The sequence below is a fragment of the Diaphorina citri genome, unplaced genomic scaffold, assembly GCF_000475195.1.
Source record: "Diaphorina citri unplaced genomic scaffold, Diaci psyllid genome assembly version 1.1 scaffold696, whole genome shotgun sequence".
NCBI classification, from domain to species: Eukaryota; Metazoa; Arthropoda; class Insecta; order Hemiptera; family Psyllidae; genus Diaphorina; species Diaphorina citri.
In genome coordinates this window covers 12,138-36,221 of record NW_007378129.1, presented here as the reverse complement: position 1 = coordinate 36,221, position 24,084 = coordinate 12,138, and the positions used below count along the sequence as shown (strand labels likewise).

The following is a 24,084-nucleotide window of genomic DNA, read 5'->3' as shown; positions in this document are numbered from 1 at the left end:
CCAAGAAAACTTGCTTTTCTCTCCTCCAGGAGAATATGGTGAGTGAGTATTTATTGCTCACTTAATGCTATCGATTTTCATATGGTCCAAATACGTGTGTTATACGTTATACATAATCTTTAAGTACAGTTATAGACTTTAGAGATATACTAGACAAATACCTCATCTTTTTAGATGAATATCTCAAAATCTCATCTAATCATAATAGGTAATATAGGTAGGTATAGGTACCCACCTAGGTTTCTAGTGTATTGAATATTCTAACGCAAGGCCTGACTTTCCAAGGGCACTTTAGATTCTCAAGATCTTTTCTTTCTTTTTTTTACTATACTTCGACAGCAAAATTCTGAGAATTTCTCCTTTTCGCTTTGGAGTGATGAAAATGTGTATTATTTGAGAGCTGAATTATCCAGAACTTTTTGCTGGTAGAGAGGGATCTTGGAATGTTTTCGTCCAAGAATTTGGGAAGTATTTATTTAGGACAGATCATGTCTCAGTCTCCCTCCCAAGTTATGACTTCCCTGCATATCTAACGAGGGACTAAGCTTTTCCTCCCTCCCATTCGGATAACAATGCATTCTGAAATTCCCCACATAGCATTCGGTCTGCTCAGGTACCTTCTTTCTCCCTTTCCTCCTCCGATTCCTCCCTCATTTTCCTCCCCTTTTTCTGCCTCTTCCTCCCCTTTCTCTCCCTCTTTCTCCTCCCCACTCTCCCTCGATTACAATAATACTCTGCTGACTTTGAAGAGGTGTCTAATTCCATTCCTTTCACACGTAAGGAGCTTTTCTTTCCGTGGAGGAGGGGAGGGGAAGGGAGGGAAAGGGGAGAGATAAAGAGGGGAAATGGAAGGAGATGTAGGGGAGAGAGAGATAAGAATAAACTGCAAGAGGGATAGGAAAGTCACTGAGGAAGGAGAAGAGGATGAGTATGAGAGAGAGGGAGAGAGAGAGAGAAAGAGGAGGAGAGGATGAGTATGAGAGAGAGGGGGAGAGAGAGATAGAGATAGAAAAAGAGGAGAAGAGGATGAGTATGAAAGAGAGAGAGAGAATAGATGGATGTGAAGTGAATGAGAGAGAAGGGTGTACTATCGCTATAGGAGATAGAAGGAACTAGAAAGTAAATTTTGGATTAAGGAAGGGAATTGAAGAGTATAGAGAAGTGAATAGTAACAAAGAGAAAGAGGGAGGGAAGAGTGCAGAAAATAGAAAAGAGATGTAAATGTGAGGGTGGGAGAGAAATGGAGAAGGAGAGAATCCCACCCTTATCGAGGTAGAGAGGTGAGGAAAGAGAGTGGGAGAAAAATGGAAGAGAAGGGTTATCCCAGAAGAGATGTAGGGGAGAGAGAGATAAGAATAAACTGCAAGAGGGATAGGAAAGTCACTGAGGAAGGAGAAGAGGATGAGTATGAGAGAGAGAGAGAGAATAGGTGGAAGTGAAGTGAATGAGAGAGAAGGGTGTAGCGGTGTACTATCTATAGGAGATAGAAGGAACTAGAAAGTAAATTTTGGATTAAGGAAGGGAATTGAAGAGTATAGAGAAGTGAATAGTAACAAAGAGAAAGAGGGAGGGAAGAGTGCAGAAAATAGAACAGAGATGTATGTAAATGTGAGGGTGGGAGAGAAATCGAGAAGGAGAGAATCCCACCCTTATCGAGGTAGAGAGGAGAGGAAAGAGAGTGGGAGAAAAATGGAAGAGAAGGGTTATCCCAGAAGAAGTGGGGGAGGGAGAGAGAGAGGTGTAGAGTGGAGAGAGAGAGAGAGAGATATGGGAAGGGGGTAACGCTGTTGTTGATAAGAAAATGATAAGCTCGGGAGTGGCAAATTTTGAAACCCGAGAAATGACTTGGGTTGAAAGTAAATTGAAATGTCATGAGAGAAAAAGAGGGAGGGAGAAGAAAGAGAGAGGAAGAGGAAGAAAGCTAAGATGGTATTAGGAAAGGGACTTGAGGAACTTATGATGGGATCAGTCAGAAAGAGAGAGAGAGAGAGGGAGGGAGAGACAGAAAGGGAGAGGGAGGGAAGTTATTCCTGTAGCGGATTTATGCTGACAGAAGTTGTCATATTGAAGAAAGAGGACAAACATTGAAGAAGAAAGATGGGATGATGAAGGGATGAAGGAAAGTAGGGTATTTATGTAGATTGCAGTGCAATAGTCCAAAATAAAATGGACGCGGCACATAAGGGATCAGGAAGAGACCGTCTTAATATATGTACGAGTCCATGTATAAATATGTAAATGAAGTGGCATTATATTCATACATAGTAACAATGACGGTGACTGATAGGTGTTGCTAAAAGATAAAAATAAACAAATAATAAATAACGGGATAAAACATCATAAAAATGCACAAAGTAGACACATATTTTACGGATAGGGGTGACTCGAAGAGAAGTAGATTGAATGAATGCATTCTTCAGTCTTCTTAGAACCTATACAATATACATATTAATGAGAAAATAATATACATACATATTATTACGTAGTCTGCACTCCCATAGTATCTACGTATAATAGTAATAGTTTTCGCAGCACTGTTCCCTAAATTGATGTTTAATGGATCCCCTGAGTGAAACCCTCAACTTCGTCCCAGATTGTCTCCAAGTTTAAGTTCAAACTAAGCACAGTTTCATATCTTCCTTGAATTAAGTTCCTCTATATTCCTTGAATAGTTTCCAAAGTGTTTCCATGTCTTCTATTTCTATTAGTTCTCTTTCCTGCTCTCTACCACTGCCAATCTGTACTCAAATATGCGTTCTCTCTACCCTGCTTATTTTGTTTCCCTCTCTCTCCCTCCCTTTTCCCCTCCCCCTCTTTCTCCCTCTCTCTTCTCCTCCCCACCTCCTCTTTCTCTCTCCCTGTCTCATTGAAAATTCTCCTCTAGAGCCTTTCTGTATTTTTGTATCAATTAGGTATGAAAAGAGCGAGTGAAAGAGAACTACAGAGTGACTTTGCCAGAGAGAGAGAGGGAGAGAGAGATAGCTTTGAACTGCTGATGAGGTACAGGGCAGGAGGGGAGGAGAGGGAGGGGGCAATTAGGGATTTTATTACAATTCCAAAGAAAAAGATACCTCGAGTCTTTCAGTGACGGATTTCAGGGACAATTTTAACTTGGTCCTTATAACTTACCTAACCAATACATACTACCTAACGAATGAGAAAAATATTAGCTACTTACCTATACCTAGTAAATTAGTAAAATCGCTGTCCTGACAGTCAGTAGCCTATTTTATTGTTATCTAAGGAGCCCGAAAGAGGGTTTGATCGATTGTTAAATATACTTAATATTTCTTTATTTGAATAAATTTAGATACATACATAATACATCTTTGTTCTTCTCCTAAGCTAAGATCTGAACTTTTAGTGGGGAGTGTCAGACACTCTGAACTCTTAGTGGGGAGTGTCAGAACTTTTAGTGGGGACTGTCTGACACTCCCCACTAAAAGTTCATATCTTAGCTTAGGAGAAGAAAAAAGATGTATTATGTATGTAAATTGAGTGTCTCTCGTTAAAGAAAAAGTATAGTTACTGGATTGACCAGCCGGGTAAGACTCGAATCCACAACCTGGCTACAAGAGTAACTTGTTCTTTTTTTTTTTTTTTTTTTTTAAGTAGATTGATAGTTTTGTGACCAGCCAGACACCGACATATTGGATAGTCAATCCAGCTACATATTTTGTCGCAAGATTTCTTTCTCACATTTAAAATCGTCTTTCCTTTCGGCGAGAAACTGTGTAATTTGTTATTATTTCCAAGGTTTCAAGTCACCCCAAATCCCCCTACGCGCTTCTAATTCTCAGATAAAAATTCAATGTCTTAACTCAAAAGTAATTCGGAACAAAAGTTGGGATTACAGCTTAAGGAGAGAGCGGGGGATCAGGGATGCACAACTAATATATTATTCACCTCCAGTCTCTACACTGAGCTTTTATTAATCCAATAAGCATTACACACAGAAGCAAACTTTGTGTTCTGGCCAAGAGAGAGGAGAGGAACTTTTATCCGATATAATAAAGCTCCTGGCACTTGGGAACAACTTTCCGCCATTTTGAGTTTTTATTTTTTGACTGATAGAAAAATATAGAAAAGGCGAAAAAGAAATAACGAAAATTCTCGGTCGTCTATTTTTATGCTTCCAAGTTTGGGAATTGATAGATTTACTTTTCGTTTTTTCAATATTGAGGAAATCTAGATAAAACTTCAATAATGCCGGAAAGTTTGCAAAGTAATAAATTTCAATTATAAATCAAGTGCAGACAAGAAGTACTTTTCAAAATGTACAGTTTTTTATAGCAGATAAGAAGGTAAAAAATAACTATTTTGATTCTTTTAAGAATTCATTTAGAGATATAAAATATCAAAGATTTTCTTTCATGGGAGAATATAAGGCTTTTACTGTAAGCTGTTAGTACTCGTAAGTAGGTAATGTACCTAATGTAAAGGTACTAACAAACATCTTCAATGCAATCTTGTTTAAAAATTATATCTGCATGTAACTATCAAAGTAAATAAATTCACATCCAAATAATATTAAATAATATCTTGGATTAGATGGAAATTGGAATTTAATTTGCTTGCCGCACATTTATCTTACATTCTCCATTTCACTTCCACTTCGTTCTTTACGGTATTTGTGGAAAAATCCTACAATGCTGCAGTGAGCACCAAAGTTGTGACATAATAACACAAAGAAATTGCATTTACATTTTTTTACATAAAAAAACGCCGGAAACAACACAAGATCTAACCAGGTCGCAGTGACAAAGGGCGTTTATTAAAGCCAATGGCCCTACATATACCAATAGCAATGTATGTATATGAATTTACACTTCTCCATTTCAGTTCAGTAAACCGTTTTTTTTGCAATATTTTGACGTACTTCTCAGTAGCTATTAAGTTTGCTTGGAAATTCCAAAGGTTCTTCTTCTGTAATATTACGTCATAACATTCATAACTTTTGCTTTCTGAAACAGGACCTGGTGGAGCCCATTCTATAGGGGTTAGATTTCCTCGATTAAATTCTCTAGGACTATCATTCTTATGGGTTAATATTAATACTATTAATGGGAACACGCGCTTTTAATTGTCGAAATCAAAAGGCCACCAATTAGTGCTCTCAAAGGACGGGACGTAGACGGAACAGAAGGGACGGGACGTTGTGACATGCAATGGAGCGAACACAGAACAACGGTGGCTATAAATTACAGTGACTAATTATTTATTAACATGTACGTGAGCGAATTGAAAATATTGCGGACAGCACAACACTTGAAACACAATTAATATCGAGGGACAAGTGGTGTGTGAACAGTGAAATTAGTTTTACTGAAAAAGTTTCAGTCCAAGAAATATAGAATGGGGGAATTATGCATAGGTACCATATTTGACCCATATCATATAGGTACACTCTCTTGTAAATTTATTGTAATAAGTTAATAACATTATTTTGTAGAGTTATATTAAAAGTATCCGAATTTGGGACCGACCATCTGGGCAATATTGTACTGCTGCCAGGCTTCACACAGCCTGAGGCGGGTTGCTTGACGTTGAATTGAGGGTAAAACCCCCTTCACTAAAGACATTAGCAGTTATACACTGACATTAGACATGAAACCTCTGCCAAACGATGGTATAAATGCCGTTACCACTTAATACACCTCGATGAAGTAGCTGACAATTCTGAAAATCGGTGTAAAGGTGTGTCCACACATAGTCGACGGCCGTTGATCTATAATGAAATAACTTGGTTTCAGGTTACGAATGGATTGGCTGGAGAAACGAGAGCTTCCCCTATGGCAAACCAGTGGAAATGGTATTCGAATTCGACCGAGTCCGAAACTTCACTGCCATGCATCTTCACATAAACAACTACTACAGCAAGGATATACAGGTAAGTCATCTGGCAGAAACAGGTTACAGTACACCACTTAATTTAAGTACAGTTATAGACTTTAGAGATATACTAGACAAATACCTCATCTTTTTAGATGAATATCTCAAAATCTCATCTAATCATAATAGGTAATATAGGTAGGTATAGGTACCCACCTAGGTTTCTAGTGTATTGAATATTCTAACGCAAGGCCTGACTTTCCAAGGGCACTTTAGATTCTCAAGATCTTTTCTTTCTTTTTTTTACTATACTTCGACAGCAAAATTCTGAGAATTTCTCCTTTTCGCTTTGGAGTGATGAAAATGTGTATTATTTGAGAGCTGAATTATCCATCATTTTTCGGCCACTGTGCGCCAAACTGATAAAGGGCTCAGTCTCACAGAGGAAATAAATTACATATTTGCTTTTTGTTGCCGACTATCCGACTAATAGAGAAGTAAAATTTCCCTATGTCACCCTATCTAGAAATTCTCTATTCCGAGTATTAATACTGTAATGCATCAATAAGCTGTGTATTATGGGAGAGGGAAAAATTGTTCGATTACTCGAAACTCGAACTGATAAAGCCCAAGTACACGTAGTTGGAGGATATTAACATATTGACAAAGCCCGTCTCTCTAGCTTCTACATGCTCGATAATGGTTATTGTAATATGCAATAGAGGTATGTTCTATTGTGCACTAGGAGGCACGTATATCTCTACATGCTCGATAATGGTTATTGTAATATGCAATAGAGGTATGTTCTATTGTGCACTAGGAGGCACGTATATTATGTATTAGCGTACCTAGGTAGATACTCGTCTACATGCTCGATAATGGTTATTGTAATATGCAATAGAGGTATGTTCTATTGTGCACTAGGAGGCACGTATATTATGTATTAGCGTAGGTAGATACGTTGGATATATCCGTGCTATTATCACACTGCGTATATAGAGAGGAGATTCATATTGGAGTTAACATTTCTACGTTATAAAGTTTGCCGGGTAGCTGGATTTGCTGTTCAGTGGCGGTAATGGGTTACATTTTGCGCAATGCCTCATTTTAGAAGCGGAATAAGATCTAATGGCTTCTTCAGTAAGATTTCCTTGTTTTCGTGGCTTGACCTGTCGTTCACATGCCAATTGATCATCTGTTGATCACCAAAGAGGAATTAAGCAAAATGAAGATATTTTTTTCATAGCAAAAAGCTAGTTTTGTGTACTACATTTGCCGATTATATGGCCTAGTTATTATTTCTACGTACATATATCACCTATCACCATTTTCCTTCACGTTAAAGTTTAATTAACGGCTTGAACGACCTGGTTTTCCAGTGTTCGAAAATCTTAGTCGAAACCAAACAAAGGTTGTTGAATTTCCAATAATCTACCCTGCTAGTGCCGCCACTGATGCCGGTGAGGTATTAAGCTTTCAGACTTTCAGAGTAATGCATTCTATCCCTGTCCTGTTGGTTGCATAGGAAATAGGGAGATTTCTACCTGAAGAGAGATACAAAAAGGTAGACAGGGCGGAGGTGTTTTGAAGGAGTAAATATTGCAATGGTTTCGAACAGCTCCGTTTAAACAAAGAGCTTGATTAGGATAGAGAAGAGTATGGGGGGTTGGAGCTTCAATAAGTAATCATGTGGCTTTCCAGTTGGAAGATTGATTTGACAACCACAGGAGAAGGTTCTATTTCTAGGAAGGTTCCATTGCTTGGGAAGACATTTCAGGCATCAAAAGTTCCCGTGGGAGTTGCCCTCCCCCTTTCTGGAGAAGAATACCACCTCGTTTGCAATCTTACAAGCCTGCTTGCTGATATTGCATGCGTTCCTGTGTTTTGATGTATCATGGGATAGGGGTGGGTTGACCTTTGGAAATATGGAATGTTTTCATTTGAATCGGTATCGGAAGCTACTTATCGAGTTCCTTCCGAGAAGAACAAATGTAACTTTTAGAGAAAAGTAATTAAAATCATTTTTATTCGTTCACGGAGGGTATGGGTTGGAAATGTTGCTAAAAATAATAATTATCCTTTTCAAGACTGTGAAATTTCTCAGTGATGGAAAATTGTCTTTTGATTGATTTGTGTCCTGGGAGCTCTTTTCAACAAAATTAGTGTCCATTTCTACATAAAAATGCCGTGTTGTTTTCTTCTTTGTAAGGAAACGACTTGTAAGCGCTAGTCGCTGTTTCAATTCTCGCCCGGGGCGGACTTATCCTGAACAGATAATGTTCGTTCTCGGAACGGCTGGATTTTTTCTATCCTGTCCTCCTTCTCTCTTCGATTTCAGGACACTAAGACACCATGATTTCATTTTCCCCCAACTTTTTTCCACTAGGTATTTCTCTTCTAACAGGACAATAATTTTCCCCTCTTTCAGGTATTCTCTCACGCCAACGTCTATCTGAGTCTGGGCGGCCGTCAGTTCTCGCTGGAACCCATTCAGTTCACCTACATGCCCGACACCATCATGGAGAAAGCTCGCAATGTCACCATCAAGCTGCACCACAAGCAGGCCAAGTATCTCAAGCTCCAGATGTACTTCTCCAACAAGTGGCTCCTGATCAGCGAAATCATGTTCCAATCTGGTGAGTCCAGGAGTCTTTTTCCTGAGAGCACCTATGTATATGATGGCTGTGCTTTTTCCTGCTGTCCCTATGATATATGAGCCATAAAAAAACCCCTGGTCAGCTCCCATGACGTAGTGGTCACTGCACTCGCCTAGCACGCGGGAGACCCGGGTTCGATTCCCGGCGGGGTCAAGAAATTTGTATCATGCAAACGATTGATTCCGTGACTGGCTCCCACTCTGCCTCGTGAGGAAAATGAGTAGCTATGACATGTGTCATGCAAATGATTGATTCCGTGACTGGCTGTTGTGGGGCCCACTCAGCCTCGTGAGGAAAATGAGTAGCTATGACATGTGAAGGCGCATAGCGACCGGTGTCAGCATGGTAGGTAAACATTGGATGTTGGGATTATTGAGATATTGGGAAAAATCCTACAATGCTGCAGTGAGCACCAAAGTTGTGACATAATAACACAAAGAAATTGCATTTACATTTTTTTACATAAAAAAACGCCGGAAACAACACAAGATCTAACCAGGTCGCAGTGACAAAGGGCGTTTATTAAAGCCAATGGCCCTACATATACCAATAGCAATGTATGTATATGAATTTACACTTCTCCATTTCAGTTCAGTAAACCGTTTTTTTTGCAATATTTTGACGTACTTCTCAGTAGCTATTAAGTTTGCTTGGAAATTCCAAAGGTTCTTCTTCTGTAATATTACGTCATAACATTCATAACTTTTGCTTTCTGAAACAGGACCTGGTGGAGCCCATTCTATAGGGGTTAGATTTCCTCGATTAAATTCTCTAGGACTATCATTCTTATGGGTTAATATTAATACTATTAATGGGAACACGCGCTTTTAATTGTCGAAATCAAAAGGCCACCAATTAGTGCTCTCAAAGGACGGGACGTAGACGGAACAGAAGGGACGGGACGTTGTGACATGCAATGGAGCGAACACAGAACAACGGTGGCTATAAATTACAGTGACTAATTATTTATTAACATGTACGTGAGCGAATTGAAAATATTGCGGACAGCACAACACTTGAAACACAATTAATATCGAGGGACAAGTGGTGTGTGAACAGTGAAATTAGTTTTACTGAAAAAGTTTCAGTCCAAGAAATATAGAATGGGGGAATTATGCATAGGTACCATATTTGACCCATATCATATAGGTACACTCTCTTGTAAATTTATTGTAATAAGTTAATAACATTATTTTGTAGAGTTATATTAAAAGTATCCGAATTTGGGACCGACCATCTGGGCAATATTGTACTGCTGCCAGGCTTCACACAGCCTGAGGAAGGGATTACCTAAGGTAGTATAAAGGTTACAAGGTAGTAAAGCTTACAAGCGCAAATGTGCTTTTATTTCTGAGTTCTGATACCTCTGTATATGTACAATAATGTACATAGATAAAGTAAATATACTTATGTATGTACTTAACTACCAACCTACCCATTCAATAAAATGGAAAAAAAAAATAGCCTTTGAAATTCAATGAGTGATGAATCAGAATTAAATAACAATAATTTTGCCACTCTCTTTGTTGTAATACATTGTATCGTGAATTTGAAATCAGACACGTAAAGAATCTAAAAATAGATAGCAAGAACAATGAGGAACAAGGGCACTGAGAACAAAATAAATTAGGATCAAATTTTACTGCATAATCTGCACAATTTGGGTAAGTAGAGCAACAACCCTACAAGCAGTTTTCAAATTTAAACCTTGACCCCAACTCTTCACACCAGAGGATTTACTTGCAAAGTGCAGAGCAAAAAGTTGCAGAGAACGAGTGCAGATTTCTAAAGATAGCTTGCAGGTTCTCTCTAAGATCTCATTTCCCCAGCTGTAACAATTCACAAAGCTGCCTGTTAAGGTAGAAATAGGTACCTCTGTGCACTTCCAACTCTCAGTGACTCTGCTCCCTCTCAAGGTACACGAACTTTTTTTTTCCTCAAACTGAAAATTAAAGGGAAATTAAAAACTTGTGAGTGAAAAAGTACGAGGGATTAATCTTAATTAAAAAAGAAAAAGATGAAGAAAAAATCTTCATTTATTTTTGAGAGGTTTAAGATTTTTTTCCTCTGTGGTTGGTGATGGCTTTTTTTCCTTGTGATGCGTTGAGATGATAAAAGAAAGAGGAGTAGGAGAAAGTGACAAAATGCAGAAAGATGAGAAGGAGGGAGAAGAGGTCGAAGAAAGGAGAAGGACAAAAATGAGAGAAAACCTGACAAATAGGCTCTCCTTCACTACACAGGTAGGCAAGGTAGAAATTTTCATCATTTTCTCGGAAGAAAAACGAAAAAAAAATATGTCTGAGAAAGCAAACGGCGGAGGAAAAGAAAGCACTCGTAATTGCTTACAAATCCTTAAGCTTTTCCTCTCATAAATCATTTGAGTAATTAAAAACAAAAAGCAATATGTTGTTTTTGTAATGCTATTCTCGTCCCGGGCGAATCAAAATGAAAAACGAGAGCCTCTTGTTAGCGTTTTCTGTGTTGTTCTTGTTAAGCTTTATTAAGAGTGTATTTAAAGAAATATGTACTTTGCTACCCATTACCTACCCTTTGGAAATGTTTGTTACGGCTTGACTGCTTTTACGCCTGATACCTTCCCTTTGGAAACACTTGTTATGTCTTGACTGCTTTTACGCTTGATACGTCTGTCTTTTCAGTGAAAAAAGGGACTTTTCAGCCTCATCTTCGCAGTATTAGATTCGGCGACAAATTTCCGGCATCAAATAAGCCTCACCCAAATTGAATGGAACCAAGTAAAGCCAGCAGCACGCGATCGCTCAGATGGTCACCCATCCGAACACCAAACTACCAAAGGGCAACTTGCTTAACTTCATACCCCGTTGCTTAAATTATTTGATGACCCATTTTTTTCAAAGAGGTTTGACAGAGGGAACTGTAACCGCTATGGTCTTATCGTCCCGAAATCGAAGAGAGAAGGAAGACAGGATAGGAAAAAGCCAGCCGTTCCGAGAACGAACATTATCCCATCAGGATAAAATCCGCCCCGGGCGGGAATCGAACCCGCGGCCTAGCGCTTACAAGGCAGACGCACTACCAACTAAGCTAACTAGGCTGGCCCGTTGCTTAAATTTGATGAACCATTGAGACTGGTGCATTCCAATGAATATTGTTAACACTATTTAAAATTGGCAGGTAATCAGTGATAGAGAGTTCGCATCTGCATAGGAAAAGACAGGAAGTAGTAATAGAGGGAAAGAGAAGATAAAATCCGCCCCGGGCGGGAATCGAACCCGCGGCCTAGGGCTTACAAGGCAGACGCACTACCAACTAAGCTAACTAGGCTGGCAAAAAAAAAAAAAAACAAACAAAACTATGTTTTGAATTTCAAATAAACGCGCGTCAAAATGTTGTGAACGCGTCCTTTCTAATCACACACACGCCACACCACATCATTCATGTGACCACGGCCTTAAGCAAAGTAGGGGAGGGAATTTATCCGCCGTGATAAAATTCCCCGTGAACGGATTTTTTCTCTCGTCGCTCAACCTCCCTGCGTTCATGAGCTCCTAATACTTGTTCTGTTAAAACTGATGGTTTCTCATGCTGATAGCACTTTTTCCCTCATGGCAAACGATGTACGATGATGGTACAAACAAAATGGAGCGAGCTGTTTTGTGAAGGGGCAGGTTGTCCTGCTGTTTCCGCTGTGGAATTTTTTCCTGAGGTTTATTTTATTTTTGCTGATGGAAATGGTCAACGTCAACCTCAAGATCCCTACCTACTAAGTCCACTGCACCACTGTGTTTGATTGCGCTGAAACATGATAAACATGATTGCGCCGTTTGATAAACATGTGTTCACTGAAGCAGACTACTTACCATCAACTGTAACTGAACGCCCTCTAGAACCCGATCTTCCTGGACCATCAAGTGCACCCGATCTTCCTGGACCATCAAGTGCACCCGATCTTCCTGGACCATCAAGTGCACCCGATCTTCCTGGACCATCAAGTGCACCCGATCTTCCTGGACCATCAAGTGCACCCGATCTTCCTGGACCATCAAGTGCACCCGATCTTCCTGGACCATCAAGTGCACCCGATCTTCCTGGACCATCAAGTGCACCCGATCTTCCTGGACCATCAAGTGCACCCGATCTTCCTGGACCATCAAGTGCACCCGATCTTCCTGGACCATCAAGTGCACCCGATCTTCCTGGACCATCAAGTGCACCCGATCTTCCTGGACCATCAAGTGCACCCGATCTTCCTGGACCATCAAGTGCACCCGATCTTCCTGGACCATCAAGTGCACCCGATCTTCCTGGACCATCAAGTGCACCCGATCTTCCTGGACCATCAAGTGCACCCGATCTTCCTGGACCATCAAGTGCACCCGATCTTCCTGGACCATCAAGTGCACCCGATCTTCCTGGACCATCAAGTGCACCCGATCTTCCTGGACCATCAAGTGCACCCGATCTTCCTGGACCATCAAGTGCACCCGATCTTCCTGGACCATCAAGTGCACCCGATCTTCCTGGACCATCAAGTGCACCCGATCTTCCTGGACCATCAAGTGCACCCGATCTTCCTGGACCATCAAGTGCACCCGATCTTCCTGGACCATCAAGTGCACCCGATCTTCCTGGACCATCAAGTGCACCCGATCTTCCTGGACCATCAAGTGCACCCGATCTTCCTGGACCATCAAGTGCACCCGATCTTCCTGGACCATTTCACCCCCCTCTCTCTCTCTCTCTCTCTCTCTCTCTCTCTCTCTCTCTCTCTCACCCCTTCTACTCTTCTTTTTCGTTCCAGGAACATTCTATTCTTGGGGTACCTACGTTCGTTGTTTACATACCTAACGGAAAAAGAATAAAGTTGTGGAAGTGGAAGAGAGGGTGAGGAAGATAGAGGGAAAGAAGAAAGATCTTACCTAATAGAACAGTTGACGTCATACACCTTTGAACTCTTTCATCAGAACGGAAAAAAAAATTGAATTTTCGACCTTTTACAGTTATTTTTTCGGAGCTTCGACCAGATTTGGATTTTCACAACTTTTTACATAGGAATCGATCATTTATTTATAATTTTTACCCATTTGCAACTGCTCCATTTTATTGGTTCTAGTCGATGTCGATCCACATCGGCCGACCGTATTCTAGACGCACCTTGTTAGAGAGAAATTTTTGAGTATTTTGAGAGAGAGAGAAAGAAAGACAGATAATGGAGAGGAGAGGAACAGAATTTTACTAATTTTCAACTACTTTAGTTTAATTAATTTCATTAGAAATTGAAATTCCGGGAAATGAAATAAGAGTGAGAGAGATAGGGAGCCGGAAGAGAGAAAGAGGAGTAAAGTTAGAGAGAACAGTAAGTATTTGACTATTTTCGAAGCACTTAAGGTTAAATGAATTCTAGGAAATGAAATACCGCTGTGATTCCAGGAAATCGCTTTCCAATGACGTCTGTCTGCTTCCCACCTCTCTCTCTCTCTCTTCTCCATCTCTCAAACCTATTCCTCCAACCCTTCTAATACTTCCTAAAGAGAGAGAGAGAGCTCTCAACCTCTCCCTTCCCTAACCCTCTCTCGCAAGCCCCCAACTCTACTAATATTTCCTATCTCTCAATATACTGTTCCTATTTCCCTCTTTGCAGCCAGGGTCTTCCTTCTCACTCCCTTGCCCCTAAACTCTACTCTCTCTCCCTCTCCCCCTCTTTTTCTCTCTCTCCCTCTCTTTCTCTCTACCTCCCTTTCTCTTCCTCTCTGTCCCTCCCCCTCTGTCTTTTTCTCTCTCCCTCTGTTTTTTCTTCTCTCCCCCCCTCTCTCTCGCTCTCTCTTTCTCTATCTCTCCCCATTTCATTTCATGTTCATTCTTTCCGACAATCCGACACCAAGGTGCCAATAATTGTCTTTGCTTTGTTCCTCTTCTCCTCCTCCTCCTCCTTCTCCTCTTCTTCCTCCTCCTCCTTCTCCTCTTCTTCCTCCTCGTCTCCCCCTTCTTCTTCTCCTCTTCTTCCTCCTCCTCCTTCTCTTCTATTTCTTCTTCTCCCACGCTTTCTCTCTCACCCTTTCCCCTCTCTCTTTATTGCTCTGCATACACTTCCTATTCGTTTTTTTTTTTTTTTTTTCAGGTACGGTTTTGGGAAGTTATTTAGGAGAGGCTGGTCATCAGAAAAGCCCCAAAGGTCTGGAACCAAAACCTGCTCAAATTTCTTTTGTGTTGAACATTTTTGCCAATTTTCATCAAACTCTTCGCTTTCGTAACCATGAGACCTCAACAGTTACCTACAGTTCCCTCTTTATCAAACCTTTTTTTTTCTAAAAACAACAGTTACCTACAGTTCCCCCTTTATCAAACCTTTTAAAAAAAAAAAAAAAAAAAAAAAAAAAAAAAAAAACATTGACTGTAGAGTCGGACCTTTAAACCAACCTACAAAATTAGAGAAAAAAAAATTGGCTAACTCAAAACTATGAACTGACATGTTCATTCGTGGTATAATATTTCCCCCTTTATTGAGGCCCTGACTGCCTCCTTCTAATTCGTGTCCTCCCCCCCTACACAGAATTCAGTCTTTTGTTCTAATGAGTTAATGCTACAGACATTTAATTGTATTACTTAACCTCCCCCTCTCTCTCTCTTTCCATCTCTTCTCCCTCCCTTTCCTGCCTCCCCCCATCTCTCTCTTCTTCAAAGCTTACGGTCACCTTCCTCTCTCTTCGTCCCTCCCTCCTTCTTTTTACATTATTGCTTCTGAATTTACCAGAAGTAAAAAGAAGCATTGTTACAATTGTTTTTAGAAATTTAATTGGTATTAAAAAGTTGTATTTTTAAGATTCCAGAATTCTGGTTCGAGAAGATAGCGGTACGCATTCCACTCCCTATTGGCTTTGCACTTTGAGAGAATGGAGTAATGGAGTCGCGGTCCGTATTTGCTTCGTACTTAGAGCGAATAAGCCCGAACACTCCAGAGAGTTCTCAGGGGTCAACAGTCATTTCAAAATAAACCTATAGTCTTTAGCCAAAGCACCCGACCGACTGTAAACTCACCAAAACTTATTCTCTAGTAGTCTAGTGAAGCCTAGAGTCACAGCTCCCATGAGCTCTGAACCGACAGCCTGGAATCCAGCCACTTCTCATTTTTGAGAAAAATTAGAAAATGGAGAAAGCTAAGAGCTGTATTTCTCATCAGCCGAGTTTGCTTTCTCTATGCAGTCAATTTCCTCGTGTCGCTTTAAAATTCCCTTTTTCTCAAATATTTATCAAGTTCATTTCTCTTGTACGTCACTTGTTGTTACTAGGGCGACTGTTGTGAAGTTGCCTTTGTATATCCTCACTGTTGAAGATGATACCGTGATCCTGCTTTTCATTGAAACGTTTATTCAACTGCCCCAACAAGCCTACACCACTAACTCCTTTGCACCAATGGACCCATCCAAGGGTCACTTGTTGTTACTAGGGCGACTGTTGTGAAGTTGCCTTTGTATATCCTCACTGTTGAAGATGATACCGTGATCCTGCTTTTCATTAAAACGTGTATTCAACTGCCCCAACAAGCCTACACCACTAACTCCTTTGCACCTATGGACCGATGGACCCATCCAAGCAAGGCGGCTACATTCCTGGGTCTACTGGATGAGGACACGGACGAGGAGGATTTGTGACAAAAGGAGGCGCCGCGCCGCTACAACAACATTCCGTGATGCTGCCCTCTTTGGCTCTTTGCTGGTCAGTCGGCCGGGTCTAGTTGGATTTGGCCCGCCCGATTTCAAGTGACGGAGGTTCTACCCGCAATTCGGAGACAAGCTACCTAGCTACAAGCCTCCTCACACCTCACTCAGCCTGAATGGGACCGGGAGAAGCCAGCACAATAATCCGTTGTGGGAACATTCAATAGGCCATTGCCACTGGTTACCATGCTTTTTATATAATTTGGAAGATACTCTATTCAGTAACTAACACTTAATGTATCGAATCACCAACCTTTGACTTACGAGACACTTGTTGTCAATCGAACCACCAAACTTTGGCTTACGAGACACATATTGTATCGAACCACCAACCTTTGACTTACGAGACCGCGCCCACTGCTTTTCCTGACAAATAATAATGAGGAAAAGAAGAAATAAACAAATAAATTTTAATAAGTTGAAACTTTTTTCTTTTAATTAAAAGTACCAGAGAGAGTTCCTTGAATACTAAGGAATTTGTAAACAAGGAGAGCTCCTTGGAATGGATTAAGGATTTAAGTCTCTTTTTTTTAACTTTATTTAAGAAGTACAACCTGGCCACTCTTTAGCCAATCTAGCTTTAGCCCATCGCAATTTTAGCAACCCTAATTATCATTTACCAAAAATCATGCCGACTGCAATCGAAAATTTTCGAATACACCCGACAGTTTGAGCTGATGTGGCTGGGACCAAAGCCTCGCACAAGCCACGCTCGGGGTTGCTTAACATATCTGTTCCATTTGAACCAAGTGCTTCCAACGTATTGGCAAAAGCCATAGATTACGTTGTTCGACACAGCACAAGTTATTCTCTCCTAATTATACGTTTTGTGGTATCAAAAGTGTTGCACGTTGCAAGTGCAAGTGCTGGATAAATCACCGACTTTATTGTAGCAGTTACAAAATTAGAAACAATAATTTTCTTTACTACCCATAAAATAAACGAGACCTTGTTTAGACTGCTGGGGTAAAGGGACTTTTTAGTCTCATTCTGGCAGGATAAACAAGGTACATAGGTAATTATATTCTATTCTACTTTGTACCCAACACTTTACTTTGAAGGGATTACCTAAGGTAGTATAAAGGTTACAAGGTAGTAAAGCTTACAAGCGCAAATGTAGATAGGAGATAGGATAGAATTAAGGGAGATATCTTATAGAGAAAACATAGATAAATGACACCGTTACAAGATAAATCGTACCGTTAATTCCTTACTCTATTATAGCAGTAGCAAAGTTTACATGCTTATTTCCTTTGTTCCCTCCCTAAATTTATTCCACTCCCTATTATCACCCCCTTTTCTTCCCCGAAATGTTCTAATATTATACCCTTTATTTTCCTATCCTTAGCCTTTCCTTTATTCCTTTCTCCTCCTTATTCTTCTCTTCTCTTCCCTCCTTTGTTTTCTTCTTATCCTCCTCCTCCTTCTTCTCCTCCTTCTGTTTCTTCTTCTTCTTCTTCTTCTCCTCCTCCTTTTCCTGCTCCTTCTTTTCCTCCTCCTTCTTCTGTTTCTTCTTCTTCTTCTTCTCCTTTTCCTGCTCCTTCTTTTCCTCCTCCTTCTATTTCATCTCCTTTTTCTTCTCATCGTTTTCCTCCTCTTCTTTCTTCTTCTTCTTATCCTCCTTCCTCTTCTTCTTCTCCTTTTCCTGCTCCTTCTATTTCATCTCCTTTTTCTTCTCATCGTTTTCCTCCTCCTCCTCCTCCTCCTTCTTCTTCTTCTTCTTCTTCTTCTTCTTCTTCTTCTTCTTCTTCTTCTTCTACTCTTCCTCCTTCTTCTTCTTCCCCTGCCTCTCTACACGCAAGCTGAAATCCACAGCCACCAGCTCTGTACTGTCCGACTCTTTTGTGCCTTCAAAGAATTTGAACATGAAAGTAAGTAGACCTTCGTGAATCGTGACGTAAGCCTTGGATAAAAAAAAAGTTCAAATTCACTGTGTAACTCCCAAGGTTTTTAGTGATAGGGCATTTACACTCCATTTGTCGAAACAGATACCTGCTTCCTAACCCAACTAGAGTGGGGCCAGAAAAAGCCAGCAGCATGCGAATTCCCAGATGGTCACCTATTGGGATATCAAACGCTATCGATTATATCTAATGCATCATCAATGCTCACCAAGCCATCCAAGTCAGCTTGGAGGTTAGCGCGCCTGTCTTGTACTAAGCGCTACGTTGCGGGTTCGACTCCCGTCCGGGGCAAACTTCATCCTAAACAGATAATGTTCGTTCTCGGAACGGCTGGCTTTCTCCTATCCTGTCCTACTTCTCTCTTCCATTTCGGGACGATAAGACCTCCGTTGTTACATTTCCCTATATCAAACTTCTTTTTCTTTCTTCGATTCTCACGTAAATGCACGATACAGTTCAACTTATAAATAGAACAAACTTTCTATTTGGGTGGAACGTGGAAAACAAAGAACTTCTCAACCTCTTACATGACTGTGTCAACAGTGCTGTCAAATATCGCGTGCTAACAGGTGATTTCTGATTAACTTTGTTCGTCAGTTCTTTTCCTCAGCAATTTACAAGATTACTATTTCCTTATCTAAGTGGGCTAGTAGAACTTTTGAACTTATCTGGGGTAGTGGAAGTTCTAATTCGCGTGCTAACAGGTGATTTCTGATTAACTTTGTTCGTCAGTTCTTTTCCTCAGCAATTTACAAGATTACTATTTTCTTATCTAAGTGGGCTAGTAGAACTTGTGAACTTATCTGGGGTAGTGGAAGTTCTAAGTTGGATAGACAACCTCAGTGGTGTAGTGGGTGGTGGACTCTGGATCTGCAGGTTGGTGATTCGAGTCCAAGTCAAGTCATGAAATTTAGCGTCGTGAATTTAGCGGGGATCGACATTTGGGATAACCATTTTTATTTTGAATAAATTTAAATTCCATTTATAAAATAATAATTTGTTGGATAGAAAAGTATTGGAACACCGCTTGCCTTCCTGTCTACAGTTGTTTTTTCTCCAGTCATTCTCCCTTCTTACCACTTACCTAAAATGGCGACTATTCTTCTGCGTTTGTAGGTTCCCTTTTGAAAATCTGACGACACCCTACTGGCAAAGATAGTCAAGAATTCGTGATAGATTACTGATCTATATTTTTTCCTTTGACATGTTGAACTTCACTTTGACCTTAATATTCAGTAGAGCACTGGGTTAAGTTGGTATCTAGACAAGTGACTAGGGTAAATAAATATGTCTTGTTTATTTTCTTTTGTAAAAATGAGGTTTCATCCCCTGTTTTCTTTCCTGAGAGAAGCGAAACAGCTGGGTGGTGTTTCTTTGACTGGATGTATTTTTATAATCTTTTGAACCCATTGCTATAGGCGACTAACCTTGGATGAAAACTTCTTTTTTTTTCAACATGTATCTATTATCTGTAAGTTCCAATCCCAGGCAAATTATGGGATTTTTTTACTCAATATACAATAAATCTTCATCAGTTTGAAAATTTGACAATAATATGTAGCACCTACAACTTACTGCTGGTTTAAAGGGTTAAACACCAGCTTAGAGTTTAAAGAGTTAGCTTGGAGGGTAGCACGTCTGCCTTGTAAGCGCTAGCCCGTGGGTTCGATTCCCGCCCGGGGCAGATTTTATCCTAAACAGATAAGGTTCGTTCTGAGAACGGCTGGCTTTCTCCTATCCTGTCTTTCTTCGCTCTTTACTTTCGGGACGATAAGACCTTGGCAGTTACAGTTTCCTCTGTCAAGATTTTTATTTTATTTTATTTATTATGATTTTTTTATCGAAATTAATGTAGTTATTATACTAATTCTTATTCTCTCTTCTCCCTCAGGAATTGCCTAGTACATGCAGGGTATAGTATAAAAATCAGCAACTTCGGAATTGTGCGCAACCTGTATGCTGCAGACTACTATGATCTCGGAGGTAAATCCGCGCTCCCTATTCGGTGGATGGCGTGGGAGAGCATAGTTAAGGTAAGAATTCAATACTGTCTTGATGAATCCAGGAGTCATTAGCTTGAAAAAAAAAATGTGCCTCCTTTACTATTAATTCTCATCTATTCGTATCATCAATCTTTTTACACTGGTAATGCCGCCATTGATCGCCACTCGATCAAAGTAGCTACTTCATTGTCCTCACGATTCCGAGTGCAACCCGAACTCCAAGCACAGAGTCGAAAAAACTTCGACCCCGCCGGAATTCTGAAACTGGGAGTTTTAGGAATCTTGCAGTGGCTATTGGGTTCCTCCACAAATCCATGGGTGTAAGGGTGGTGGGATTTTTGGGGCTAAAGAAGAACTAAACCTTCCCAGAGTCACCAGAACCACACTATCACAACTACGTTCTGGGTATTCAAAGCATTTGAAATCATATATGTGCCGTATTGACCCCACAATTCTGAATGAGTGTGATTTATGCAGAGGATCCCCACATGACGACATATCTATCTGTTGTTGTTGTTGTTGTAGCGGCTTTAGCTTTCGCCGAATGGCGATAGCAGAATAAAGAAAAGATGTCTTTTTGTATCTGCTATACACCGGGGTGATGGTCTCTAGCTCTAGCCATGTTAAATTGGCTGGCTCGCCCTGAACCGCAGTCAACCATCGTGAGGACTTGTGCTTGGCCTTGTGAGAGAACCCTTTGAGGAACTGCCAGCTGTTATAGTCCCACAGCCAGACGCTAGTCTTCTCTCTGTTTAACGTCCCCTAGCCAGACAGTAATAGTAAAGGAGGTAGGTACTTAGTAATGCTGTGATATACCCACAAAAGTTGTGATGCTTTGCTTTGCCACAAAGAATTCATGATTTGATTTATACATATTATTTTTTCTGTCTTTCTTTATTTCTACCTCCTTTACTTAGGTCCTTAGTAATGCTGTGATAGCCACAAAAGTTGCGAAGAAGCTCTCTGCTTTACCACAAAGAATTCGTGATTTGATATTGATTTTCCAGAGTCGGATCTACGGCTGCAGGCAGAGTACGCAGTGCCTCTCACTTCTGGCTATAGTTCTGCCTCTGTACCCATCTCTACCCCGTCCCGATCTTTACCTCCGCCACTGTTCTTCGTCAAATAACTAAGCGCGCGGGGGGTTTGTAAAAATTCGGGAAATCGATTTGCCTAATATTTAACAAATAATTAAATGATTCTGAAATCGACCACAAAAACGTGTAGAAAAGGTTAAAAATCATACAAAACGGCGCTAGACAAATCTCATCCACCATAAATTTCCTACTTCCTAATGACAAGCCTGTCCACACGGAAGGCAATTTTCTTTATTAAGAGAGAGACCTCCCCTCGCATTAAAGTTTTAACGGCCTAATCTAATCAATCTAATGTGTCACTAATCTAATGTACCTCGAGACTCAAATGTGTTCTGCTACGTGTGTTGAATATTGAATGATATCGAGCTTCTAACTTCTAGCGTGGAGTTTTGGATGGCTGACGTATGAGACGCCGAAATGTGAACAATCTTGACAGTAAAATGATATTGACATTTTGTTCAATTTTGTTTGTTTACAAATTTTTCATCTTAATATTTTGTTCAATTTTGTTTGTTTGCAATTTTCATCTTGACATTTTGTTCAATTTTGTTTGTTTGCAAAAATTCATTTTGTTTGTTCCTTCTTCTTTACAAAATTTCATCTTGACATTTTGTTAAATTTTGCTTGTTTACAAATTTTTCTTCCTACATTCCGTCAAAGTTTGTTAAATTTTCACAAAACTCATTCCTGGCTTTGTGTTTCAGTGATTGTTCCCGAGGGTTTCATCCAGGACATGGATGAGGAGGAGAACTTCATTCCTGTGGAGGAGAACACCAAGGAGGATCCTCTACAACGGGATGAGTTCCACATCCATCATACCGACCATATGCATAAGAAATATACAGGTACGGGTCATAAAATTTATCTTAGGTGTAATAATAATTGGGGAACGATATTTGTGACAAGCATTTAAGTATGCTAACACAAGTAAAAATTCCTCCTTTATACAGGTACAGTTGAACCTGGATATAAGAAAATCCAGAGGACCACCCTTTTTTTTCTCATATATCCAGGTTTCCACTATATCCAGTTTCTTTTATATCGAGGTTCAGCATGAAGGGCCCTGAAAATTTTCTCTTACATCCAGGTTCGACTGTATTATATCCATAAGATTGGGAAATATTCAAGTATCTCTCATATGTAGAGCTCGTCTGCGTTGTAAGCGTTAGAGTTCGATTCCCGCCCGACGCAGGCTTTATCCTAAACAAAAATCGATCTGGAGAAAAAACCAGACAAGTTAGGCAAGTGAATTTTACTGGCGTCTTAGATGACTTGGATCACAAAAGAAACGTTCGAAAAACACTGAGAACGGAATTTTTCGATAGGTCTGGGATGATATATTCCACTTTTAAAAATAGAAAGTAATTTAAGTAATAATGATTCTGTGAGACGTATAGTCCCATTAGGAGTGAAAGGGTTAAAGTCCAATTTCCCCGAGAATCAATCAGATATAATCTTTTCCCCCTCAGGTTTGGCGTCCAAGAAGGACAGCTCGGATGGGAAGCCTCTAGTAGGGATCCTGATCTTTCTCCTGGGAGGTGTTATAGTAATCCTGGTGGCCGCTATTGGGTTCATTGTCCTCCGACATCGCAAGCTGAAATCCACAGCCACCAGCTCTGTACTGTCCGACTCTTTTGTGCCTTCAAAGAATTTGAACATGAAAGTAAGTAGACCTTCGTGAATCGTGACGTAAGCCTTGGATAAAAAAAACGTGACGTAAGCCTTGGATAAAAAAAAAGTTCAAATTCACGTGTGAACTGCCCAAGATTTTTTAGTGATAGGCATTTACACTCATTTGACGAAAGCTACCTGCTTTCTACCAACTTGAGTGTGAGATCGCCAGCAGGACGCGAATTCCCAGAGTGGATCACCGTCACCTATTGGGATCCCGCTATCGATTATGTCTCATGCATTCATCAATGCTCACGCAAGCCAGCCAAGTCAGCTGGAGGGCGCAAGGCGCGCCTGTCTTGTACTGAAGCCGCTACGTTGCGGTTTGACTCCGCCCGGGCAAAATCATCTAAACAGAGTAATGTTCGTTCTCGGACGGCTGGCGTTTCTCCTATCCTGTCCTACCTTCCTCTCTTCCATTCGGGATCGATAAGACCCTCCGTTGTTACAGTTCCCTTTATCAAACTTCTTTTTCTTCTTCGATGCGCCCCACGTAAAATGCACGGGTTGAATTGGGTGCACGAAGATGCTTAAATTCATACTTCAGTTTCCAAGTACACAATTTCCTTTTTAATAATCTGCATTCGAATAGTGCTAGCATAGAAACGGTCAACGCCCCGCAAAGTCTAAAGTTTTCCCTTCGGTGTCTTGCCGTCTTCTTAAATCAAGCGGTAAGCCTTCAACCAAATTCTTCAGCTCTTACTGGCTTCTTCTTGTGTTCCGATGACATCTGTCCCTTTTCCCCCCTTCCGCAAAACCACCAGGGTTACGAAAACGATTGGTTGTTTATAAATCACATATTTACCTTCTTCCATCCTTTTATTTTTCCACTAGGGTGTTACAGCTAGGGAGCGAATTTAGTGCTGCGATTTCGTACCTGAACTGACACCTGAAAGCTTAGTGTGTGGAACGTCTAGGTCTAGGTGGTCGCGTGATGTGGTGAAACTCCACAGGTAGGTTGAATTTTGAAGTGATGGGGTCTTTCGAGCGTGTTCAGGGTGACTCGGGTGTCTTTCTTTTACATCATTAGACCCTTTTGCCGACTCCTTTTCTTCGAACTGCTTGGTTTCAAATTAGTCTTTAGTGGACAATCCCCTATCGTGCGCGTACTAAACTGGTCGTGGACGAACTGATGTCAGTACATTCTCCAACTCTTTAAGAAACAAAAGGTGCAAGGTGGGTTTAATCTTCTTCAAAAAAGCATAAAGTATTCAACTTGACATTAG

General features: G+C 40.5%; 1 protein-coding gene across 1 annotated transcript in view; it reads left to right on the top strand.

The window, feature by feature from the left end:
• Window positions 1-24,084, top strand: part of LOC103511288 (discoidin domain-containing receptor 2-like) — a 63,882-nt gene that overhangs the window by 38,043 nt on the left and 1,755 nt on the right. The window contains exons 5-8 of the mRNA XM_026825097.1: window positions 5,754-5,890; window positions 8,261-8,468; window positions 21,892-22,032; window positions 22,657-22,850. Coding sequence (XP_026680898.1) covers window positions 5,754-5,890; window positions 8,261-8,468; window positions 21,892-22,032; window positions 22,657-22,850 — 680 coding nt within the window. The remainder of the gene's footprint in view (window positions 1-5,753; window positions 5,891-8,260; window positions 8,469-21,891; window positions 22,033-22,656; window positions 22,851-24,084) is intronic.